This window comes from Papaver somniferum, chromosome 3 (assembly GCF_003573695.1).
Source record: "Papaver somniferum cultivar HN1 chromosome 3, ASM357369v1, whole genome shotgun sequence".
In the NCBI taxonomy this organism is placed as follows: domain Eukaryota; kingdom Viridiplantae; phylum Streptophyta; class Magnoliopsida; order Ranunculales; family Papaveraceae; genus Papaver; species Papaver somniferum.
In genome coordinates this window covers 24793455-24818159 of record NC_039360.1, presented here as the reverse complement: position 1 = coordinate 24818159, position 24705 = coordinate 24793455, and the positions used below count along the sequence as shown (strand labels likewise).

At 37.1% G+C, this 24705-nt stretch overlaps 3 protein-coding genes across 8 annotated transcripts; 2 read left to right on the top strand and 1 right to left on the bottom strand.

Moving 5' to 3' along the window:
* The first annotated feature begins 2134 nt into the window (after positions 1-2134).
* Positions 2135-5126, top strand: LOC113355604 (SUN domain-containing protein 2-like). Its single transcript, XM_026598507.1, has 2 exons — positions 2135-3304; positions 4591-5126. Exons 1-2 carry the CDS (start codon positions 2270-2272, stop codon positions 4906-4908), a joined length of 1353 nt encoding a protein of 450 aa, XP_026454292.1. The 5' UTR covers positions 2135-2269; the 3' UTR covers positions 4909-5126.
* Positions 5127-5896: 770 nt separating this feature from the next.
* On the top strand, positions 5897-10939 carry LOC113355603 (protease 2-like). The gene is made up of 11 exons (XM_026598506.1): positions 5897-6509; positions 6618-6904; positions 7027-7221; positions 7384-7730; positions 8265-8556; positions 8680-8838; positions 9273-9638; positions 9811-9876; positions 9964-10012; positions 10200-10323; positions 10516-10939. Exons 1-11 carry the CDS (start codon positions 6143-6145, stop codon positions 10598-10600), a joined length of 2337 nt encoding a protein of 778 aa, XP_026454291.1. The 5' UTR covers positions 5897-6142; the 3' UTR covers positions 10601-10939.
* A 472-nt stretch (positions 10940-11411) lies between these two features.
* On the bottom strand, positions 11412-16489 carry LOC113355602. 6 transcript variants are annotated; one of them, XM_026598503.1, is made up of 14 exons: positions 16399-16488; positions 16131-16233; positions 15372-15408; positions 14776-15050; positions 14614-14688; positions 14444-14502; positions 14223-14358; positions 13912-14011; positions 13649-13715; positions 13245-13343; positions 12841-12930; positions 12470-12624; positions 12109-12210; positions 11412-11844 (listed from the first exon to the last, which is right to left on the bottom strand). In XM_026598503.1, exons 4-14 carry the CDS (start codon positions 15032-15034, stop codon positions 11694-11696), a joined length of 1293 nt encoding a protein of 430 aa, XP_026454288.1. In that variant the 5' UTR covers positions 15035-15050; positions 15372-15408; positions 16131-16233; positions 16399-16488; the 3' UTR covers positions 11412-11693. The 6 variants fall into 6 exon arrangements, with proteins under 6 accessions (XP_026454288.1, XP_026454290.1, XP_026454287.1 ...); XM_026598505.1 differs by lacking the exon at positions 15372-15408 and having other exon boundaries at positions 16399-16489; XM_026598502.1 differs by lacking the exon at positions 16399-16488 and having other exon boundaries at positions 16131-16265.
* Between the last annotated feature and the right edge of the window lie 8216 nt (positions 16490-24705).

Sequence of the window (24705 nt, the reverse complement as noted above, 5' to 3'; positions counted from 1 at the left end):
ATCACTTAGCTATTTTCCCATGCCTAAAACCATAACCGATAAGATTGATAGAATACAAAGAAATTTTTTGCTAAATAAGAAACAAAATGGTATAAGCATGAAGATGATTAAGTGGGATACTGTAAGTCAGTCTAAATCTCTGGGAGGGTTGAACATAAAGAAGACTGAAGTCATGAATATTGCTTTACTTTGTAAGTTATCTTGGAGAATGATTACTGAAACCAACACTAAATTTTCCATCACTATGAAAAGTAAGTACTTCCCTAACCATAATCCTCTTCATTATGCTAATGATAAACATGGTTCTTGGATATGGAAGGGTGTTTATAGAGGTCTCGACATTCTTAGAGAAAATTATTGTTGGGAAGTTGGAGATGGTAGAAACATCTTCATCTGGAAGGACGTTTGGATTCCAGGATGGAAAAACCCACCACCATCTCAATATGCTTCACCTTACATGGAGACAGTAGACCAACTAATTGATCAAAACACAAAAACTTGGAAACTTGATATCTTACATTATCTTTTTTGATGAAAGTACTGTTAGGGATATCATGAGAATTAGAATTCCAAAAACTGGTAAGGACCAATTGAGATGGACACCATCTTTCAATGGTATTTTTTATGTCAGAACTGCCTGTAGGATTGTGGATAGTGCAAACAGTAATTACGTTGTTGTAAACTTTCCCTGGAAAATATTTTGGGGTATGGCGCTACCACCAAAAATCTTGCATTTCCTGTGGAAGTGTATATATGACTGCTTACCTGTCAGAGAAATACTAGGAAGACATGTTAATAACATATGTCAAAAATGTCCTCTATGTGAAAGAGAAAATGAATCTGCTTATCACCTGTTAATTGAATGTACTTTTGTTGCACAAATTTGGAGTGTTGTGGATAATAATATTGCAGGTATGCTCACTAGAATATCCAATATTACCTATAGCATGCTGGTTTCAAAACAGTGACAGGAATGTTGTTGTACAAGACAATTTTATAAGTAATGCAGCCTTTAAGTTGTGGGGTATCTGGAAAATGAGGTGTTCTTTTGTTTTTGATAATACACAAATGAATGTGGAGAATGTTGTAGGTCACATCAACCAAAGCAGGTTGGAGTGGACTACTAGTACTCAAAAACATGTCTTGAATAGACAAACAAGCGGTATTATTAGAAATGCAGTGCAATGGGTAAAACCACCTCTCTCTTTTATAAAAGTCAATTTTGATGCAGTATATTCTACTGAAACAAATTTGATGGGAGTAGGACTAATTATTTTCGATGATATAGGTAATCCAAGGGGAGCAGTGTGCATACCGGGCTTAGCCGAAGATGCAGAAAAAGCAGAAGCCCTAGCTGCATTAGAAGGAATTAAATGGGAAGTGGAGCACAACGTTGCAAATCTCATTCTAGAAGGAGACTCTGCAAATGTGGTGAATGCAATCAATAGAAAAAAATGATCTGTTCAATGGACTACCAATAGTATTATAAATGATTGTTTAGAATTGCTTAAGTTATTTAATAAATGGGAATGTCATTATGTCCCAAGAGAAACAAATGAAGTAGCTCATGTTTTATTTAAAGATGCAAAATTTCTAAGTAACGCTATATACTGGTCTGAGAACTTACCAATGTGGTTATCTTCTCTGATCCAGGAGAAACTAGATGTATCTCAATTATTATTATTAATAAAAATTTGTTCCTTAAAAGAAAAAAAAGATGTCACCAGTTGGTAAAAGAATACGCGTATTTTACTGTGATACACATAAATCGAAAAACGTTAAAATGCATTTTGCTGGAATCCACCATTGAACCTGCATATCCAAGATCTATTCATAATGGTGACGTGACATGTAATTCGTAACATGGAATTCTTCCGTCGTAAAACTTGCTCTTCATCTGCTGGGCGAAGATAACTGTTGAAATTTCCCTCCAAGTTTTTAATTTATCTCTCCAACACATCTGTATTTGGTACATTCACCTTCGCAACATTAAGCCAGGTTTCGGCATTCCCTTTGGCAACATGAAGCGCCAGCAGCTTTGACAATAAACGGTGTATGTTTAGATAAGTGTAAAAAAGGTGTGAAAAATTATTACACCCACCGTCTAGATAGAATATCCCCTCCCCAACCCCAACTGCATAACCGCAATTCCCAATCGAAACGACTGTTCAAGAAAAACAGAGAAAGTCAAAAAAGGAAAAGCCACTTTATTTTAAATAATAATCAAATCTAGGGTTTCCATCAAGAAATTCAAATTTTATTTAAATCAATGTCTACATCGTCAAACCCAATCGATCCAAATCCTGCATCAAGGAGAAGAACAACAGTAGTTACAGAGAAGAAATCATCCAATTTCGAAATGGCAGGAGAAGGAGGAACTTCAATTGTATCTGAACAGATCAGAAAAGCAGGAGAAACCACTTCAATCGGTGGAGATAGAGATAGAAATGTGTCATCATCTTCTTTGAAGAAAGGCGGTTTAGTGAAGAAGAAGACAGTGATGGTTACAAAGAGAGTACCTTTATGGAAGACAGTGATCAGTGTATTAGCAAAGAATTTTATACTTATTCTTGTCCTTTTGGGTCTTGTTCAAATGATAAGGAAATCGGCTTTCAAGGATGATGGGGTTGTTGGTGATGGTGGGGTTACTGAATTTGAGGGTAGGATTGCAGAAGTGGAAGCGTTTTTGAAGACGACTACTAAGATGATGCAAGTTCAAGTTGAGATTATGGATAAGAAAGTTGAGAGTGAAATTAGTGGGTTAAGGAGGGAAATTGGGAAAAAGATTGATGAGAAAGGGAGTTTGTATGAGTCTGAATTGATGAAATTGGGTGTCAAGACTGATGAATTGGAGAAAGGTTTTGGTGAATTGAAAGAGAAGGGTTTCTTTACCAAACAAGATTTCGATAATTTTTTGGAGGAATTTGAGAAGGGGAAGGGTGATGGGAAGGGTAAGGAGGGAAATGAATGGAGTTTGGATGATATTAGAGGTTTGGCTAAAGAGATTGTTGAAAAAGAAATTGAGAAACATGCTGCTGATGGACTTGGAATGGTTGATTATGCATTGGGTTCTGGAGGAGGTATTGTGCTTGATCATTCAGAACCTTTTATATATAAGAAGGGTTTGGCTTGGATTCCTTTTAAGAAGCAGTTTGGGATTCAGAAGGATGCACAGATTATATTGAAACCGAGTTTTGGGGAACCTGGTCAATGCTTTCCTCTGCAAGGAAAGAGTGGGTATGTGATAATTAAGCTTAGGACGGGGATTATTCCGGAGGCTGTGACTGTCGAGCATGTTTCTAAGGTATTGTGACTAACCCCACATTGTTCAACATTCAATTTTACATCTTTTATGCATGTTGTAGAAAAGTAGGTATGAACTTTATGATTTAAGTTTGTTGGAACTTGGAAGGGCATCATTTTAGATAAAGAAGTATATTTAGTTTTTTTTCATCTGTTTCATTTATGGATCTTCGTTGCAAATTAGCATGTTTTATCTAAATAGTTTGCACTGTCCATTAACCTCCTAGCTTCGTGAATAATTGTATTTGGTAACTTCCTCCTGGTTTGCTCACATGCCTCCTAGATGGATGAGTATGATAAAGAAATATAGTAGACGGACCAGCACTGCATCTCATGCACGTATTCTGTCATTATCAAGCCACACAATGAGATCTTTTACCATAGTTGCTGCTGTTTAAACGAAACATACTTTTTTTTTTTTATTATCCTGTATTGGAAGTCATAGGACCTAATAAATTGTTCATTGGTTAAGGAGGATGCTGAAACCATATCCTTCACCTCTCTTTGGCCTCAGGTAGATTTTGAACTAGTATCACAATAAGGTCTGGCAAGTTAAGCATGTATTGAATTTGGTTGATTATAGACTGATAATCGACAAATGAGTCACTGAGTAAAGCCAGGTACATATGTGATGCTAATAGTCTGTCTGCTCCAAAGGCTGTAGAATATGAAATACGTTTGCATTAGAAATCATAAATCCTCCTTACTTGACGCATATATTTCCGTTGCTGCACCTACTTCTTCACTGAGGTAGTTGACTCTGCTTTCACCTTTGTCATAGAGTTTATTTAATGAGTTTGGAACTGGTTGAAGACCATACATTCTTTCGAATTTTATGCTCTATAACACTAGAACTGAATAAGTAGAGTCTTTTTACATAAATTCTTAAATAACTGTTTCAGCAAGTTTTAACTGGATGAATTCTGTAACCTATGAAACTTAGGACTGTGGAAGGAAATTAAGGGGTATTTAAATGATGCTCCTCAGATTTTCTTCCTTGAAAAATAGTTGCTTGGCCGAAGGAGTTTATTGAACCATAGTCTTTGCTGTTAAGTAGGTAGTGTTGCATGAAACTCCTTACGAAACTAATTGGTTATGAGCTTTTACTGTTCAATCAGCTCTAATCATTTTGGCCACACTATAAGGGTAACAGTAACCATAGCTTTGCACGTCTCCTCTATAGTTACATGATATGATGAACAAATATGCTGGATATTCTCTGTCGTTATTGTTTTGTTTATGTTTCTTTCTAATTTGTCTTGTATTGTAATGGTGGCACATAAACAGAGTGTAGCCTACGACAGAGCAAGTGCTCCAAAGGACTGTCGGGTCTCTGGTTGGTATCAAAAGATTGGGACAATCGGTACTGCTGCTGGCGACGCTGATCTATCTCATCAGGGTGAGAATATGTTTACACTGTCTGAGTTTGCTTATCATCTCGACAAAAGTAATGCGCAGACCTTCAAAGTGGAGTCAGGAGAAAAGCAAGTCGTTAATATGGTCAGATTCGATTTCTTTTCAAACCATGGAGCTTCTCACACATGCATTTACCGCCTGAGGGTTCACGGCCACGTCCCTGTCTCAGCCGTGAAATCTGAACTTTAATCTGCTTGTCCATTCACAAGGAAGACGATAAACTGAACTACAACTCCATTATCCATATGTATTAGTCTGTATCTTCCTTATGGGAAACTTGTTAGAAGCTTTTGTGCAGGTTTTTTATTAGTAGTGCTTGTGATTATTTGCTTAAGGAAAATACGGGTCAAAAACATTTGTACTAAATATTCGTTATAAACATTGTATTATGGTTTCTTTTCTAACCAGGCCCATTATTCTTTCCAAGGTCCAAAGAAGTGGGACCCGGGAACGTGCGGATCCCTGCCTACATAATGCCTTTGTGAACATTCAAGAAAAAATTTACTGCATATAACACCAGAGACGGGAGAAAAGCCGAGGAGCATTGGTAAATTTTCGCGTGAGAGTTTTTGCAAGTAGAACTATTATTTTTGATGTAAGATCTTGTGATAGTTGTTGTTTTTGTTCGGTGTCTAGCTAATTTTACTAGACTAAGGTATAGGATAAAGCTTTGAATGCAATTGAATGTTAGGTATAATTTATGCTGCAACTTCATGATGATACGTTTTTTAAATTGGCAAAAGTACTTAAACTAAAAGGCACACAAGACGTGTGTAGGCGAGTACATCTGAAAGAGAGCAAAACGCACCAGGAAAAAGCAACAAAACAAAAATCAAACTAAAAATACATAAATTTTGAAAACAAGGAATAGTTCTCTAACTATTGATCAAACTACAGGTAGGAACCCCATCAACATCTTCTATACAAAGAAAGGAAAAATCCAACCCTACACTTACCTTATCTCATTGAGATTACCTGTTGATATCTTATCATGATCATTATTTTCTTATTAGGATCAATATTTTGTACTCAAAATACTGTCAAGAAGAGACCTGCGTGTTTGTTTTGCAGTACTCCCTCTTTTTCAGGAACAGTGATACATTCACCTTATTGTTATGGAAACCAGAAAAACAAAAGTTTCATTTATCGCAATTGCATAATTGCATGACTAAAACCTATAAGAGATCCACACACACCCATCTAGATTATATTTCCGTGCTCCAGAAACAGCTTCTTGAAAGCATCCACACTCTACTTGGAGGCCAGCATCGGCTGCAGTTCGCGGCAGTCACAGTGCTCGAGGCAAATTTAGACAGCCGAGCAGTCGCAGTCGCAGTCGCAGTATACTCGTAGTAGTACCATTGGTGCATTATAGAGATCTCGACTTCGAGACTCATCACCCTCATATTTTTCGAAAATTAAAATGGTAGTCGGTTGTATTGTTCGTAATACCTTACCTCCTCTTCTCAGAAGAAGAAGTATCGCTGCCGCTGGTATAAGCGGCCTGGTTTATTTTGGTTTCCCACTTCTTCTCTCCGTCTCATTACCTTCTTCTTCTTCCTCTGTAATAAAATCTACAGCAGCAGGAATATCATCATCTTCATCGTTGTCATCACCACCAGTCACCATGAGAGCAGCTCCGGTAGCAAAGAAGGTTAAACATGAAATGGAAATGTTTGGAGATGTTAGAATCGACAATTATTACTGGCTTCGTGATGATTCTCGTTCTAATCCTGAGGTTATTTCTTACCTCAATGAAGAAAATTCATATGTTGATTCCGTCATGGAAGGTATTTTTAATCTTATCATCTTAATTAGATCTCATTTGAAAAAATCAAAATTATCATGATAACATCAATTGAAATTTAGGTTACATTCGTGTTTTCAATTTTTGTTAGGGACAAAATACATGGAAGATAAGCTATTTGCTGAGATAAGAGGGAGGATTAAGGAAGATGATATAACTGCTCCTATCCGCAAAGGACCTTATTACTACTATGAGAGGACATTGGAGGGGAAGGAGTATGTTCAGTATTGTAGACGTCTTATAGGCGATAATGGAGAACGAGCTGCTACTGTGCATGATACAATGCCGATGGGACCAAACGATCCTCAAGAGCATGTTATCCTGGATGAAAATGTCAAGGCCAAGGAACATGATTACTATAGGATTGGAGCTTTCAGAGTATGCACCTATTGGGTGGTTTTGTGTTTTGTGTTTTGTTTTTGATAATGTATTATGGTTTACTTATCTTCTTTTAGTGGATGCCGCTAATTGATTGCTTTGTTCGTTATTTTTTTATACAGGTTAGTCCGAATAATAAGTTGGTGGCGTATGCAGAAGACACTGTAGGAAATGAGATTTATACTGTTTATGTCATTGACGCAGAGTCTCAAGCTCTAGTTGGGAAGCCCTTGGTAGGTGTCACATCATACCTTGAATGGGCTGGTGATGAGGCGCTAGCTTATGTTACAATGGACGAGACCCTTCGCCCAGACAAGGTAACTTATGTTTGGAATTTTCTACACCGTAGTTTGCTTTGAGAATTAGTCGTCCATTCCGTGCTGCTATGTTCTTGGAAAGTGAATGTTCAGCGTGTTTTGCCAACTAGGGTTTGAGTTTAGTTTGACGCTTATGACTTTACCATTCTTACAATTTAACAGGTTTGGCTGCATAAGCTGGGCTCTGACCAATCTAGTGATACTTGTCTTTATCATGAAAAGGATGATATGTTCTCTATTGATCTTCAACTTTCTGAGAGCAAGAAATTTTTGTTTGTTGCATCCGAAAGTAAAACTACACGGTTTGTCTTTTACTTTGACGTTTCTAAGCAAGAAGATGCACTTGTTGTTTTGACACCTCGTTTGAATGGCATTGACACGTCAGTCAGCCATCGTGGAAGTCATTTCTTCATTAAGAGAAGAAGCGATGAGATTTACAATTCAGAGTTACTTGTGTGCCCAATAGATAATACATCTGCGACAACATTGATACTTCCTCACAGGGAAAGGTAACACTAATATTCAACTTGCCTTTACTGATTGTCAACTTAAATGTTTCGTCCTTGATAATTGTACAATTGTATGCTATTGGCTGTGTAATCTTCCTGTTTGATGTGCCATTGATTGACCATGACTGGCAATTTGCAATTTCATGATAGGTTACAACTTACATATGTTTTTTTTTTAAAGAATCAGAAACAGCTATTGCATAGTTCATGCTAAACAGGAAGTAACCTTATTCCTTAACGAAATTTGAAACTGAAAACCCAAATTAGCAAGGAATTTTAATGATAGGAATTTCCATTATTAAGCCGACAATATATTAAAATGTTTGAAGGTTTCTCTCTTACTCTTAAAGTCCAATCAGTTGCTTAAAGAGACATAACCAAAATTTAACCACTGGGGTGAAGTCGTGTCGTGTAGTCACCCACTGTTATGCACCTCCAAAGGGGTTCAGTCATCCATTGAAACTCTTAAGGATTCATTTGGAACTGCCAATTTCAGTTAATTAAAAGGCTAACTAACGCTTGAATTTTATGCAGTGTGAAGATTCAAGACATTCAACTTTTTGTCGACAATCTTGTTGTATTTGAGCGTGAAAATGGTTTGCCTAAAGTGACTGTTTATGGACTTCCGGCCAAAGACCAACCAATTGAATCTCTATCTGGAGGTCGAGCTGTGGATTTTATAGATCCTGTCTACTCTGTGGATCCTTCTGAGGCAGAATTTACTTCAAGCATTTTAAGATTTTCATACAGTTCACTGAAGACACCAGAATCTGTATATGATTATGATATGAACACTGGCGTATCTGTGTTGAAGAAAATTGATACTGTAAGTGACCTCAACTGCTCCTTTCTTCTTATATACTTGTCAATTATGTTTCGTTCATAACCATTCTTGTTATGTGTATGTTCTCAAGGCAACAGTTTGTTTAACTGTCCACAATTTTACCAGGTTTTAGGAGGTTTTGACTCATCAAATTATGCCACGGAAAGAAAATGGGCAACTGCTTCAGATGACACTCAAGTTCCTATGTCAATCGTTTATAATAAGAATCTTGTAAAGCTTGATGGGACTGATCCTTTACTCCTATATGGCTATGGCTCATATGAGGTATGAAGGACGTGTTCACCACTTACTAATATTCGCCTGTATTACTAGCTCGTGATTTTCACTTACTGTCAGTGTCCTGTATATAACTAGCTTCTATACTCGTAAACATAAAGAGAGCATCATCAGGACTTCTGGTTGGCGCTCTGCATAAAAGTGCGCCAATCAGAGATTCAGAGTTCAAACTCTTAAATGACTACAAATTTAAACCAAAAAAGTTACATGTTCAGTTGGTTAAAAAACCAAAAAATCTGACGGGAAATCAGTCATGGGCTCATGGCATGTCACTATTGTTATCATATGCATCTAAAGGACTATGCCCATAGATGGTATAAGGCGGGTGTCAAACTATTATTCTTCTTTTTCGTTTTTGTTGCTTTCTAGAGTTGATGGAAGTCTTATGTAATTGATGTTTTATAAACTGTTTACATAAATAGGTGTGCATAGATCCATATTTCAAGGCATCAAGGCTGTCTTTGTTAGACAGAGGGTTCATTTATGTAATAGCTCATATTCGTGGAGGAGGTGAAATGGGAAGGCAGTGGTATGAAAATGGAAAATTCCTAAAGAAGATGAACACCTTTACAGATTTTATTGCTTGTGCCGAGTATCTAATAGAGAACAAGTACTGCGCCCAAGAAAAGTTGTGCATCAATGGAAGGAGTGCTGGAGGTTTGCTTATGGGTGCTGTTCTCAATATGCGTCCTGATTTGTTCAAGGCAGCGGTAGCTGGAGTTCCATTTGTAGATGTTGTGACGACAATGCTAGATGCAACTATTCCTCTTACAACTTCAGAATATGAGGTCATTTTCTTATTCCTTAAGACTTTAAAGGAATGCTTGAATTTGAATAAAGATGCCTCTCATATCGAATGCTTGAATTTGAATAGATGACACCGGTTTTCGGCTTTTCCACTTTATCCTTTGTCAGATTTCAGACTTTTAATGATGATTTATCTTGGCTTTATTTTTGCAGGAATGGGGTGATCCTCGTAAAGAAGAATTTTATCACTACATGAAATCCTATTCTCCTGTGGATAATGTAAAAACTAACTGAGTTTTCATTGCTTTCTTTGTACTTCTTTTTATATCTTGTTATATTTAGCCTAAGTACTATTTTGTTTTACAGATCAAGGCACAAAATTACCCAAACATTCTCATTACTGCCGGTCTACATGGTAAGTTCAACACTTCTCTTTGGTGCTACGAGTAAACTAAACTAATAGAGTTCTTCCTGCTTTATATCTAAGGCATAAAAATTCTATCATGAAAGCCGTAAATGTTTGTGAATGCAAGGTCTCATCTATCTGCTCCCTCTTTTTCATAAAAGAAAATTTGTCGCCTTATTCTTGATTTTTGCTACAGATACCAGAGTTTTGTATTCTGAACCAGCCAAGTTTGTGGCTAAGTTAAGGGAAATGAAAACGGATCTTAACACACTGCTTTTCAAGTGTGAATTCGGTGCTGGACACTCCTCAAAATCGGGAAGGTAATTTGCTACTTGGAGAGCTTTCTATGTCCTTATTTCGAGAGACGATATACTTATATACTCTCTGCACTTAGAATGAACCACATAATGCATTCATTTTTCCCTCTGAATGAATCAAACACTTCTTTTTTCTTTATGAAAAGTCTCTATTCATTTTTGTATTATGTAACATAAAATTTTATTTTGTTGCAGGTTTGAGAAGCTCCAAGAAGACGCTTTTATCTTTACTTTCATACTCAAGGCATTAGACATGATTCCTCCTGCACCAAAGCTCTAGAAACGAAAAATTATGGTACCTAGCATAGTAGCAAGCAGTAGAAAACAGTAATAGCACATTTAAAAAGTTAATCCTCTGGAGTTGACATACCAATTAAGGTATACCCAGAATCATCTTATTTTACTAATCCTTCTCAGTGGTATATGGATGGCATTTGACAATTTATGGATTTATGGTTAAATTGTTAACCATTATGAATAATGTAGTGGTGGATTACCATTTACCACAACCACCTCTTAAGTTCAATAGTAGTAAACGAGCGATATTTACATGCAGTTGTGGAGTGCATCCATCTCTATGACATGACAATTCTAATAATGATCTGTAGCTTCCTCTCCAGTTACTCTTTTTACTTACAATTCTTGGCTTCTGTGGATTACAATGCTTTAGGAGGAGCTCCATCCTCCCACTATAGGAGGAGCTCCACAACTCTTCTGAGTTTTCTGTCAATCTGAAGGAGAACTCGAGAGATAAATCTCATATTATAATGTAGACGACAAACTGTTTGCTGCCTGTGATGGTGCATATTTTCTCTAGGCAAACAGTTTGTCGTCGAGAAATTCATAGATTCTTTATTGTAATGGTCCAAGGAGTCTTAGAGTGGGATCTCACCTTCAGCATGGGCTTCACTTGCTCTGATGCACCTCAGGCTGTGATTATTCTAAATATACATATTGAAAACTGGACTTAAGAATGTAGAATAAGTGGACACTAGGTAATTTCTCTGCTCTATTATAAGAAAGAATTACATACTATTGGAATTTGGAAATTTAAAAGGCAGCAAAAGGCATTATAAGAAACTTGGACAGGGTAGCAATTTCAAAAGCTTAAAATTTCAATTGCCATTCATTCAATTTTATAAGGTTAAAAGCTTCAGAGCGATGTGATTTTCTTACAAGGTTGACCTACGGTACCATGATTCCTTACATAAATTTCAGACCTAAGTTGTTCTACTTGATGCCTCTACAGGCAAGGTGTATCGAAGTGTGTTGAGATGTATGAAAAATTTTGGGGACCAAAAGACTTGGACCTTGTGTGGTGCATTGAGCTCGTATAGTGCCCAATGCTAAGTGTGAACATTCATAAAGCAACTTTACATTCTCCCAGGGGTGTGCTGGCTGGCAACAGGTTGAGCCTTTGTCGTCTCGTGATCATTCCATGAGGGATCCACCGGTGGGAGCTGATAATCATCTGGTTTCAATGCCAACGCAAAATCTGGCAATGCTGGAGCTGTCTCCATTATCCTGCAATCCACACAAAAACCAGTCCAGAAAACCATAAGCAACAGAACTCGTAATAGTTTGAGGATAAAATGTCTTGAATTTAGTCCGTGAAGACTCGAACCTATTGAAACTATCCATATGTAATTATGCAAATGCCTAGAACTATAATCATCCGTAATGTGCTTCACCAGGCAATTTGAAACGGATCCCTGGGATGTTACTGAGCTTGAAAAGAAAATAAAATATCTGACTTGAACATAAAATCCAGATTTAGAATGTACATACTTTTCAGAAGTGTAGAGATCCCGGTTGATCCGAACCTTGCTTGATGTGTCTTTTGGGATTTTCTCAGAGAGATACTTCATTGTTCCCCAAAGAGGTGGATTCCTGCAAGGAAATCGAGGTCTTAGCATTGTGAAGAATCCTCAAAATTTGATGGTACACGGGGACAGAACTAAACTTGGAGAGCGTAATGGCAATGGTTTTACACTTTAAAAACTATAACATTTTTCGGTAGGAATGTCCATATCTTGATTATAGACTAACACGGTGTCTTTATCATGCTTTAGAGTATCGCTGGTAACAAGCCTAAACAGATAATGTAATCAAAGTAAAAAAAGTAAAGAGAGATTTATGAACGGCTAACCTGGAAATAGGAGACGATTTGTTGAAAGTGTCAGAGACCTTTTTACTTTCTTTGAGAAACTCTTCTGCTGCTTGAAGAGCAGCCACAGCCATCCCATGAGATTTCTCGGTGTTACCCTCGTCAAGGATTAAACCGTGGTAATAATATGCTGCTGCCTGCCAAGGAAATACAACAAAAGAACACTTAAATGTGTCAACTCAACTATAAATATACACACAGAACTAGTTACTACTCAAGGTTTACAACAGTTGATTATGTAGTATTTAAGAGACCCTTGAAGAACGTAGCAAATCAAAGGACCGCCAGCGGGTTAAAGCTTGAAAGTTTCTATAATGGAATACGAAATTTGCATGAACAAAAGAGTGAGATACCTTTGCTTCAATATGCTTCCACTTGACAAAAAGCTTATGTTTTTCACCCCACCCATTTGTTAATGGTAGGCGCATAACATTTTCTTGAGCCTGCAATAAATTAGTAATAGTGAGAATCTCTCCTCGTCAAGAAATATGGAGCCATATGATCCTGGGTATCCTAACCTATTACAAACATTGAATAAGAGAAATCCACAAACGTGCACAACTATGCCGTTAAGATTCTTTTCTCAGTACAAAAATTTCTTGCATCTAACTGGTATCTTGTGAGTATAGACATAGCTAATAATAGAACGTTTGCTAACCCCACCATACGAAGGATAGTGGAAAATGAAATATTTGAAGAGAAACACTCTAAACTTCAATGCCTGATCAAACCAACAAATAGATAATTGAGACAATACCTGCTGCCAGTATTTAACCATCTCGCAAGCAAGCCGCCTTTTCACTGCCAGTGTGGCCTTAACACTATCAATTGCCATGCCAAGCTGAATTTCGACACCCTTCATCATATGGAGTTAAAGAAACCATTAATCAGACAGTGAAGAATCTCTAACAGGTCACTAATTTCCCTATCTAGACTTAGATTGGTGGACAACTCATGGCAAACTAGGAAGGTACAAAACATTGTTAAGACATAAACTCTGAACGTGCAGAATGCAGAAGCATTACTAGATGAACAAATTATCATGATATATCATGTATGCTTCCTAATCCTTCTAGTGCTTAATTAATCAATGAATGGATGGAATACACATAAAAACAAAACCAGATACACAGATAAACTATTTGGGGTGCAATTTAGTACCTGGCCTAATGCTTGCAAGGAAAGTGATCGGAGCGCCCCTTCTGCTAGGTCTACAGGAAGATCTCTCCTACAATTAACATCACGAGTAATGATGTCAGTCCAACAGTATTGGTCAATATAAAGTAGTAAAGCATGAAAATGTAAAACATTTACAATCATGGGACATCAACTACATCTAACAGCATGTGTTAGTGTAAACTCAAATGATCAACATGGTTACAGGTTTACAGGCCACAGCTAAGAAAAAGCAAGTCGACACAAACCTAAGATCTGGGGATAGCTGGGGGAAAACATGCTTAAGAGCACAATCCAAATATCCTGCCGCCCTTAAAAAAATATCTACGGACATTCGCCTGCTTTCTGCTACAAAAAAAGAAGTGCAGAATTACTTGTGGTAGGAGGAATGACAAAAGAAACAACGAGAAAGCTTCACCGAGCATTAAAAAATAACAGGTAGAAAATAAATAAACAAGCTGATAGGAAAGCTTTTTGGCCAAACTAGAGAAACAGCAACAATGATGAAGGCTCTTAGAACCATTGTTGGTGGTAGATGAAATAAAATTTCAGTAAATACCTTCTGATACTTTTGGCTGATAACCGTCAGCAGCTGTTTTAGGAAGGAGCAGCATATTTGCTTGTGATAACGATAGCATGGCCATCAAGTGTAAAACTGACAATACCTCATACCAAGCATTTGGTAAGGCTGTTTCCTGCCGACATTACAGAGAGTATATGGATCAGTTCTCATAAAGTTCATATATGTCTAAAATCTGACATATCTGTATTGATGCTCACCTCCGCTTCGTCCTCCTGATTAACCCATATAAAGTGTACCATATATTGTAGATTGCTACCTGAAATTAAGGAACCACCACAATTTAAACAAAGAAGAAAGTACAACATTGAGCCCATACACGGTGAACTAAGCCTCAAACCGTCTTTCAGGAATTGGAGGTTTTAGTTACCTTCTTTAAGTAATCCCAACAAAACTGGTAAGTAATCTTCAAGAGCCTGCTGAAGATCAGACGCTGTTGAGCCACCTGCGCATAAAGAGATTTAGTTTAGCATCAAATGACGTTAAACTGAATAACAAGAACAAAAAAGTATGCATCAAATACACAACAAACCATGTTGAGTAGCTGTTCTTTTTCTTGATTTCGATGCCGTGGGTGCTTCTTGTGCAGCCATAACAACTACACGAGTTCTAAGAGCAGAAAGACGCTCCACAAGACTCTTAGACAAACTATCACCAAGTGACTGAGAGAAATCTACGGGCTTTGGTATCCTGAATCCAGGTACAAAAACAGCCACTTCCCCAACATTTCCTTGCCTTTTTCTATTCCCACCAGCACCAGTATCCTGAGGTGTTGATACCAGGCATCCCATATCCTGGAGCTTATATCTGTCAAAACAATTCAAGAACACATAAAACTCCAGGCACTCCTTACAGGACTAATACAGACGAATATCATCAACTAAATGAAGAGAAATGAGAATTGAAAAGTCCAAAAATTGTGACAAAGTAGGCACTGAATTCACATGAGAAGATTACTTTTACAGATAAAAACGACCCATAAAAGGATTGGTCACTTAAATGCCAACCAATTGTTAAGGTCAGTCAGCAATTCACGAGTACCATCTCAAAGCAATTAATAGAAATGAAATTACATACTAATCGAAAAACGACACAATGAATGGAAAGAAAGAAACAAAGAAGCCTAACCTGGACTAGAAGAAGAAACTTGTATTGTTTTAGTTCCCTGCATAAAGTAAACTCTTAACAGTGTCAGAAGACAACAAGAGAAAAAAAGCAGTGCAAACTGCAAAGAGAATCACATGATATCCCCTTTTGGATTACAGTTTCTTAGCTTTGTGGACATCTAAAATGCGTAAAGAGAGGAAATTTGGGAAGGTGAAAAACGTAACAACAAAGACAAGTTGAAGCAGAAAAGAAACTCAATAACCAAAGACTAGAAAGTAGAAGTAGCTTAAAGCGTTTACCTAAGAATAAACAATTCAATAACCAAAAACATGGATTACATAGAGGGTTTATTTTCATCAGAAGAATATTCAGAATTCTTCGTCATTTTTTTTTTGACGGATTGAACTGTAATTGGATGGAAGTCTGAAACAGAAGATGATTGATTACCGAGATCTAGATGGACAGACAAAGGATGCATTTAAGAATTGGGTTCTTCTTCAAAGTTGAAAAAGCAATGAAGAAGAATAATAGGTCTTGCTTCTTGTCAACAAAGAAATGGATATTCTACAGCACTTGAAAATTGGAATAAATTCTGAAACTTCAGTATTTCACACCAGATATATCTTGTGAGAAGAAGAATAATAAAAACAAAATTTCAGAGGAAACTAACAGTCAAAATTAAGGTTTAATGAATGGGCAGAAATTCTACTAGTAGTATTATAATTCAGTTCCTTCCTTTATTGTAATCAAACACCATTCAATTCAATCATGATTCCTTACCTTTTAACTAATAATAACTCTGGAATCAAATCTTCTTCGCAGAATTCTCGATTCCATTCAAATGGATTTCTTCCTTCTTTCTCCCTCAAATTTCCTTTTTCCCCTAATAAAATAAAATCCCAAATCAAACTACTGAATGAACGAAAGAGTGCAGAAAACCTAAAAGAATCCAATTGTTTGTCTCTCTGAAACCCTTGGGAGTTTTTACAGAGTGTTGTTATTTCAGAGCTGAGAGAGAGTAACATATTAAGGAAGCAAAGGAATTTACTAGTTGTATAAATAGCGTCTGAGTGGCGCCTTAATTCAGCTTTTTAAAGAACGCCTCATTCTTGTCGTGTTGAGAAGAAGTGTTGGAAATAAAATTTGTTTCCAGTTCTCCATGATTGTATTTTATGGCTTCAAAGTGGGTCCCAAATCACTGTTTGCTAAAGCAAAAAAAACATTACCGCCTGGCCGGTGGTAAATAATCGACCATTGTCATTAGCCCATTTAAAATGCGCAAGACTTCCTGCTCGCCGAGTCCGATTTTGTGCACTAGGAACTAGTATTTTCGTGAGATTCTATAGTCATCCGAGTTATGTAACAAATTTTTTGACATTACGTTAACATAACTACAATCGTTAACTGCTTAACCAGTATTAAATTAAATCATTTTTGAAATAGTGTGCACATAAAATGGATTCTTTTTCGAAAAATCACTTTGGATTCTCTTAAAGGAACTGAGGCGTCAATCGAAACCATTCTGAAATACAAAAGAGATTATGACCTGAGATCTCTTATTAGATTTGCGTTAGCAATATTGGCTGCCTTATGTTCCAGGGAATTGCAGATGTGGACGTCACTTTGAGATCTCAGAGTCATACAAAAGAGTACGTACTACTCTCCTCTTCCACTTTCGACGGACAGAGAAGTATCAGTTTGTGTGTTCCTTTTTTACATGTACGTCCGTTCATTAATGTCCAGCCCGATATATCATCGTCTCTGCTGGGAATCAGTGAAATGTTGTAGTCAATTACTGTTGCGTCGTGTACATTGTTGCATGAACCGTCAATTGTCTTTGCACGACATTATCGATCCCTGGCTGGCTGGCTGGCTGGCTGGCTATGAAGATAACTGCTGAGATCCAATCATATATCTGCTGGGTAATGCGTAGTGTGTGTGTATAAACAATTGTGTTTTCAGATATCTAACAAACCACTGGGTATGCTTTTAAAGAGATGGGACCGTGATGCATTAGCTTATAGGGCAATAAGATTAGATTTAGAGCTATAACCTAACTAGCTAACCACTTCACTTCCTATTACAATACAATAGGAATATGGGATGTTGCTTGCACCACTATCACCAATTCATCGTATATATTAATTAATAATAATAATAATGAATTAGCTTGTGTGTAATAAATTCAGTTTTGCTTTAGAGAGCACTTTAACATGATAAATATGGTCGATATTCCATCTTTCCTAGCTCGATTTAGAGAGCTGGCCGGCCTACAATGAAGTTGCCCTTGCCGCAGAGCCTAGCAAATTCAACTCTTTCAAGACTACCACCTACTTTAGTCAACTTAATTAGACTTATAATATCAAAAACACACACAAAACATTAGTGACTAGTTTATTAAGATTAGTTATCATCCACACAGCTCTATAAAAACCAAATCGAACATAATATCTTTACAAAATTATTGAATAAACAAACACTCATCATTATTGAATTAGATTTTCTTTTCTTTTTTCCAACTCTTTTGTTCTTACATTCAAATCCAAAAAACTTAAACAAAAGAATATTCAAATTATTTAATGATTAACATTTTAAACCAAAAATTATAATCATAGTTTTATGATAATAGAGGTTTTAAATTTTGGGACGACTTTGTCTTGTGTAGTAGGGTTTACAACGGACTAACCAACAAGAACAATGACCAGCAGCCTGCAGCAACGACCCACCGTCTATACATTCTCAGCCATCCACGTTTCAAAGATTCATACCACGTGGCGTGTTACATAACTGCAGCATTTCCGACCGTCCACGTTTTAGAGATTTGAACCACGTGGCGTTTTACGTCATAAAGACGTCATCACCACCTCATTATTGGTTGGGAGGTAGAGGTGTAGAAGTCATGTGAGATGAGGTGGACTCATTTAATATGTTTACATAATTGGAATGGTCGGTACACCGTACCAAAAATCCTTTCTTTCGGTGGCACGTGATGTGCTATTTTGGGGTTACCCTCCGCTGATGTGGCACAAACTGGATTTGATAACACCTACAAGACGACACGCAAGAACTACGATTTAGACCACTGCTACACCAACCGGAGAAAACACCGGGCGAATCTCGTGAACCTTCTTTAGGTTAACAGTCTCTAACGGAACTATAGGCACATGCATGAAATGGGGTTCATTGGTTCCACGCAGTTTGGATTCAAGGTTCAAAGAAAATCCCATGCACAAGTCTTTTGCCTTCTTGGATCTGTTTTATGATTTGAATTCGATCTTATTGAATATTGCCACGTACGTGTATAAACAGGGTCCATGAATATCGTGTTTTCATGGTGACTGCTAACCCCAATTTATTAGTATCGGTATTTGTCAATGAATAGTTCAAAAATCAACTTTTTGATGTTTTAACGTATCATACGAGAACTAGTGTTTCAACGCATGTTACTACAGTGTCAATGATCTAAATGATAGCTAATATTTTGTCATTAAGTATCAATAGTGTCAAAGCAAAAACCAACCGGTTGTTGTCAATCTTACAACACTTCACTCGTTCTCATTGATTTGCAATTCTATCCTTGATATGCTGCTGACTGAGCTTATATTTTTTTAAAGCTATGTATCATTTCGCACAACAATTTCCGTTTTTTATATTTTTTATTTTTTTTATTCTAGACTAGCGGTTCATAAACTACATCCAAACTCTTTATATTGGAGTGGATTTCAGCAATTATAGGATTTGAACCCCTACCTCTACAGTGAGACGGAGCATACCTACCACCAGACCACTTGATGATTGGCCACAACAATTTCCTTCATACGAGCCTTTCCACACCTATACCGAAAATCTATATTCCATTACAATGATGTCAAGGGAGGGTTTTTGCCTTTTCGGGTCCAATTTGCGATCCGGTCATAGAAATCCAAATATCTCCTTCCTTGTAGAAATCCAAGCCCACCCAAGTGTTAAAGCGTGTTAATTTCTATTACCGTGCATGTGATTCCGATGATTTCTACATTTTTTATAACTTTATTAGAGCATATCCTATGGCCATTTGGAGACTAACTCGCCCATACGAAGGACCCCTCGCTCATATAAAAGAGTGAACCCATTATGGACAAAAGAAAAAAGAGCACTACCCGAAAAACGGTCTCCCGTGAGGAAAAAAAAAAGATTGAAGCAAAATGGGGGACAGTCCACCATTAACAAAAGAAAATTCAAAATTTAATAATAACATAAGAATGGGAGGGAAACCTTAACATTCAAAAAATAGAAATTAAACATTTACGGGGGACAGTCCCCCGTGAGATAGTGAAAAATGTTATAGACGGGGGACTGTTTCCCGTCCAACCCAGATTTTGTTCTACTAACGGGACATTGTTTCCCGTTTGTTGTTATTTGGCATGACGGGGGACAGTCCGCCGTCTAGTGTTCCACTCCCAACCACTCGTTCAAACGAACGAGTGCATGAACGTGTTTGGGTTAAAAGGGGACTAAACACTACCCATAAAAATCTCTAATTTGGTCTAATTGATAGTGCACTTCTTCGTTTGAAAGAGTGAGACTACCTGTAGGATTTTCTCTTAGAGCTCACTAATATAGGGTGATGTGTCATATTGTTTATAGGAGTAACTAAGACGTTGACTCTCTATTAGAGATGCTTATAGAGAACTAATAACATTTTGACATTCTCTAAACTTTCCAGCATCAGACAAGATACCATTGCAACCCTTAGCAAATCCTAAATTATCTTCTTTTAATAATAAAATTACTAAAACTAAGATCTTTAACTCATTTGGGAGCAGATAACAACACAAGGGGGTGAACCCTAAGACTGGGTCTAATGGTCCTCCAGAATTCAAGCTGAATTCTGGAACCACATTAGCAAAACGCTTTACCTAGCCGCAGTGGTAACCCAGGATCCGGCATTGGAACGCCTTTAGAATTGGCGCGACACGCCATTAGAAAGGGTGTATCATTGAAATAAGAGCACGCTCCATTAGGAATGGCGTATTGACTTCGTTGACCGGTCTACATGCCATTTGTAATGGCGTGTCAGGGTTAAATCCTGAAACACGCAACGACTCTTCTTCTCTTCTCCTCTTCTCTTTTGTATGTTTAGTTCTTTCAACAAAAAATAAGAAACGGGTTAAGAAGATTCAATGGTGTGTCGTAACAAATTGGTGGGTGTTTAGGTATAATCTCAATAGGGTTTTTTCCAGTCGGTAAGGGGAAGCTTTGGGTGGTATTTTTGTTGATTTTCATCAACAAATCAAAACTAGGTAACAAATTTTAATTTTGATTGATTTTCTTTATTTGTTGTTCATGATAGTTACTCATAATCGGATCATTGAATTGCTTATATTGTCATGGAATAGTAGCACAAAGTTTTAATTGATTTGAAAATTATTCCTTTGAAATTAGGGTTTTGGATATTTGGGGTTAATTTAGGTGAAACACAAATTATTTGATTGATTGAAGTTGAATCCTCCAATGGCGTTATTTGATTGATTGTGGTTGAATTGGGCATATATAATGTGTGGAAGATTACATGGGTGAATATGATGTTGACAATATGATTTTGTTTGATGTTTTCATATGGGGGTTGTTCATACGTAATGTGAATTTGATTGTGCATAGATAATACCGGTGGATGTTTGTTTGTTATTAAAATTTTGATTGTGGTTATTGTTTGTTTTAGGCAATTATGGAGCATATCGATTTGTCTAGGTTTGAGAAGTTATCTAAAATATCTCAGAATAATGTCCGTTTACAGCATAAATGTGAGAACTTGAAGCATAGACGTTTTAAATTTAGGAGTAGATGGACCACGGTAAATGATTTTTACCAGATTGTGGTTGCTAATAACCTCGTGCACTGCTCTTGCTTCATATGTGTGGCTTTTCTTCCGTGTTTCAATTTAAATTTAAGTATGCGGATAATGGATTAATTGAAGCTTTACTTGAGAGGTGGTGGAAGAAGACTAGAACCTTTCATTTCCGTGAGTTTGAGATAGGTTTGACCCCTCTAGATTTCTATCGGTTGACCAATATTCCAATCGGAGGAGGTAAACCAATCCCACAATTACCAATCGAAACACCCATGTCTGAAGAAATTATAGCTATGGATGATAAATATTTCCGGGGTGTGTTAGATCATTTAGCAGTTAGAAAACATTTTGAGAAGAAAAGTGGCGACTTTGAGTCAAAGGCACTTACCATCCGTCTTTCTCACTTGGCTAATTACATTGTAAGTAGGAAACCTCCTGCTGATAACACCGATATTTTTGATGATTTGGCTAGGATATTCTTGCTTTGGTGTATTGGGTCTTTTTTGATTCCCAACTGTACCGGTACAGTAGATAAACGGTGGTGTTCAGTGTTGGATGATTTGGAAGAGGTAGGTTCTTATGATTGGGGTACTCCAATTTTGGATAATTTGTATACACATATGGATGAATGGAGTTCGTGCGTACGATCAGATATGGGTGGGATGTGGATGATCTTAGAATTCTGGTATTATTTTTATTTTCGTAATTGTCAGCCTGTTCTAAAAGACGACCTAGAAGATGATAAACTTGATGCACACTCAGCCATTTCTTTATTTTGTGGCACGAACCTTAAGTGGGGGGACACGTAGATCTTCACAAGCACTCCGTGTCTGATTCACGCGCTCAGATAGACATGAGGATGGGAGACGCGGTAATTTGGGATCCTTGGTTCGGGGATAGCTCACACCAACAAACTGAACACTTTCAGATAGCACTTAAGATGTCTAAGAGGAGATTTGTTTTCAAGGATGTTAAGGACGGAACAAGAGTTACTGCTTATTTGGATGAGAGATGTATGAGGAAGGTTGCAGGGGTAATAGTTATCCCATGTAATCCCTCTAGTCTGGATACGGTGTCTAATCAGACGGAGCTTGTCAATGGTGACTCGAATCACTTGATGTAGGTTTTTTATGAAACTGCATCGTTCTAAATTGGGATATGAGAAAGTATACGTAAATAACTCGTCGTTTAACATTACAGTGTAAACCGGTGTAGGAACCTGGTAGAAAGTATACGCCCATAGTTTGTCGTATAACCTGCGGGTGTAAACATGATGTTAGAGAAAAAAGGTCAAATAAGTATAAATACGACGCGCCATTTGTAATGGCGTTGCCCGTGGACGCCTTTTGAATTACCATGCCGCGCCTTTTCTAACGACGTACGAGGGAACAAAATTTTCGAATATGCTACAGCACGCCTTTTGTAATGGCGTATATCACTTTTTGGGTGCGCCATTTCTAATGGCGTGCCTTGATTGCACCCAGATTAGATCCAAGCAATCGCTTGGATCAATTGGGAATCTCCGTAACAGTGACACATTAGACCACACTTTTTCCTCCAAATCCTGGATCTTGGAGTACCATTAGACTAAGTCTAATAATGACCCATGGTATACTTATGTTCTGACCTAGATTATTGATGAAGTCCCACTGTCACTTTCTGGCCTCTTAGTCATGGTTTTTAAAAGCGCACGCTTCACGCTTCAGAGAGTACGTTTCGCTTCAAATTTCAGCATTTCGCTCCGAAGCGGTTATGTGAAGCTTTAAAAATTTCGCCTAATTTTTAAAATTTTTAAAAGAAAAATATGAATATTTTAAAGGGGAATTGAACACCCCACCTCCCACACGTCTGGAGTAGGTTGAACTGGTGTACACACGTTTTGTTTTTTTATAAAAATTAGACTTATATAAAATATATATAGATATTGTCTTCCTATTACTAGTTACGACTAATTTATTTATAAGAAAACACCCGCTTCAAACATCAACCATGAAGCGACGCTTCACGCTTCGACATACGCATCGCTTCCTAAAAATGAAAAACGATTCATGCTCCGCTTCACGCTTTCAATACCCTGCTCTTAATATTCATCATTTTTTCAATAGTCTTCTTAAAACTACTAACAAATAAAACAAGAAAAAAATGACTCATGAAATGAAAGTTCTTGCTTGGAATGTCCAAGATTTAAATTGCCAAGAAAAATGAACATATGTCCAATATGAAGGTTTTTTCTGATGATCAAGATAAGAAATAGTACTATGAATTTTATTACCATTAAATTCAATTAGAGCAGTCATCATATTATTAAAATTATTCTGGCTTCCATCTTTTGGATTCAGCTTCAGGATATTTCCCAGAATGCTAGTAATTTGGTTTTCCACTTCAGTGTTGAGAATCTCTGGAGGCAACTTCTTGATATAAACCCAATACTGTTGCATACTAAAATCCTTGGTTAGATTCTATTCCTTTAGAACAATGAAATTGCCATCTACGTTCTAGGGATCTCCAACTGTAACTGCATTGTATTATTCCCAATCATGGATAATGAATGTCCATGACCGAAAGCCATGGTTATCTATTGCTCCACCTTACCAAAAAGACAAAGGGGATTCACTCAGCACCTCAATGATAGAGACTTTTCCCCATTTCCTGATACCCTTGGTCAGATTGATTTTAGGACACCTAATAATAATAACTCTTCTTATAACCTCACTTAAATGCCTTAGCTTCCACCACTGTTGCATATGGAGAATCAAAGCATAGTGATCCCCACAACCCAAATAAGCTCCAAAAGAACTGCTCTTACTGCACCTTTCTTATTAAAAAATGCCACACCTTTCACAAAGAGAGAATGAGGTGTTTCTCAATTAACCACCGGCTCATTGTAATCTACAGAAATTGAAGTTTGATTTCTGAACATCAAACAATTTGAAATCCTGTAGGACTAGATGCTGCTCTCTATAAATCTTGTATTTCTGAAAACAAAGATATTCCAAATAATACAAGAACCTAAATTTTAAGAGTATACCCTCATCCAGATATCTCAACTAATTCCGAAATGTCTAATTCTCTTCAGAGAATCTTCACCAAATTTCTCATTTTCGCTAAATTTAAGACCACATCCTCATTGACATAGATTTTGACCATAAGATTTTCTAGAGAGTTGCAGGCATCTTTTGAAAGTTGAACCTGCAAATGGCTTGTAACCACTTACAGCCGTAACGACGGACTGATAGAGTGTGGATCAACAGTAGTAGTTACCTACGAGGTGCCGTAGACCATAAACATGCTAAACATGGCAGAAACAAACGATTTCATTAAATGAGAGGATTAAGAAAATTAAAACAAACAAACTTATCCAATGATAATTTTAGCAAAACATTTAAAAAGCTATAAATCACGAAATTGGAAACCAAATATCGAAAAATCTGAAAACAGGACAAAAAGAAAACAAAAAAATGAAAGAGGGAAAAAAGAGATTTAAAACATGCAAACAAGAACAGAGAAGAATCTAGGTAGGATGAA

Excerpts from the sequence above, each read along its gene's own strand:
- LOC113355604 (XM_026598507.1), top strand. The coding sequence starts at position 2,270 with ATGTCTACATCGTCAAACCCAATCGATCCAAATCCTGCATCAAGGAGA. Across the intron at positions 3,305-4,590 it reads CTGTCGAGCATGTTTCTAAG|AGTGTAGCCTACGACAGAGC; the intron begins GTATTGTGACTA and ends GCACATAAACAG.
- LOC113355603 (XM_026598506.1), top strand. The coding sequence starts at position 6,143 with ATGGTAGTCGGTTGTATTGTTCGTAATACCTTACCTCCTCTTCTCAGA. Across the intron at positions 6,905-7,026 it reads ATAGGATTGGAGCTTTCAGA|GTTAGTCCGAATAATAAGTT; the intron begins GTATGCACCTAT and ends TTTTTTATACAG. Across the intron at positions 7,731-8,264 it reads ATACTTCCTCACAGGGAAAG|TGTGAAGATTCAAGACATTC; the intron begins GTAACACTAATA and ends AATTTTATGCAG.
- LOC113355602 (XM_026598500.1), bottom strand. The coding sequence starts at position 16,375 with ATGTTACTCTCTCTCAGCTCTGAAATAACAACACTCTGTAAAAACTCC. Across the intron at positions 14,689-14,775 it reads AAGAACAGCTACTCAACATG|GTGGCTCAACAGCGTCTGAT; the intron begins GTTTGTTGTGTA and ends CTTTATGCGCAG. Across the intron at positions 12,625-12,840 it reads GGAAGCATATTGAAGCAAAG|GCAGCAGCATATTATTACCA; the intron begins GTATCTCACTCT and ends TTTCCTTGGCAG.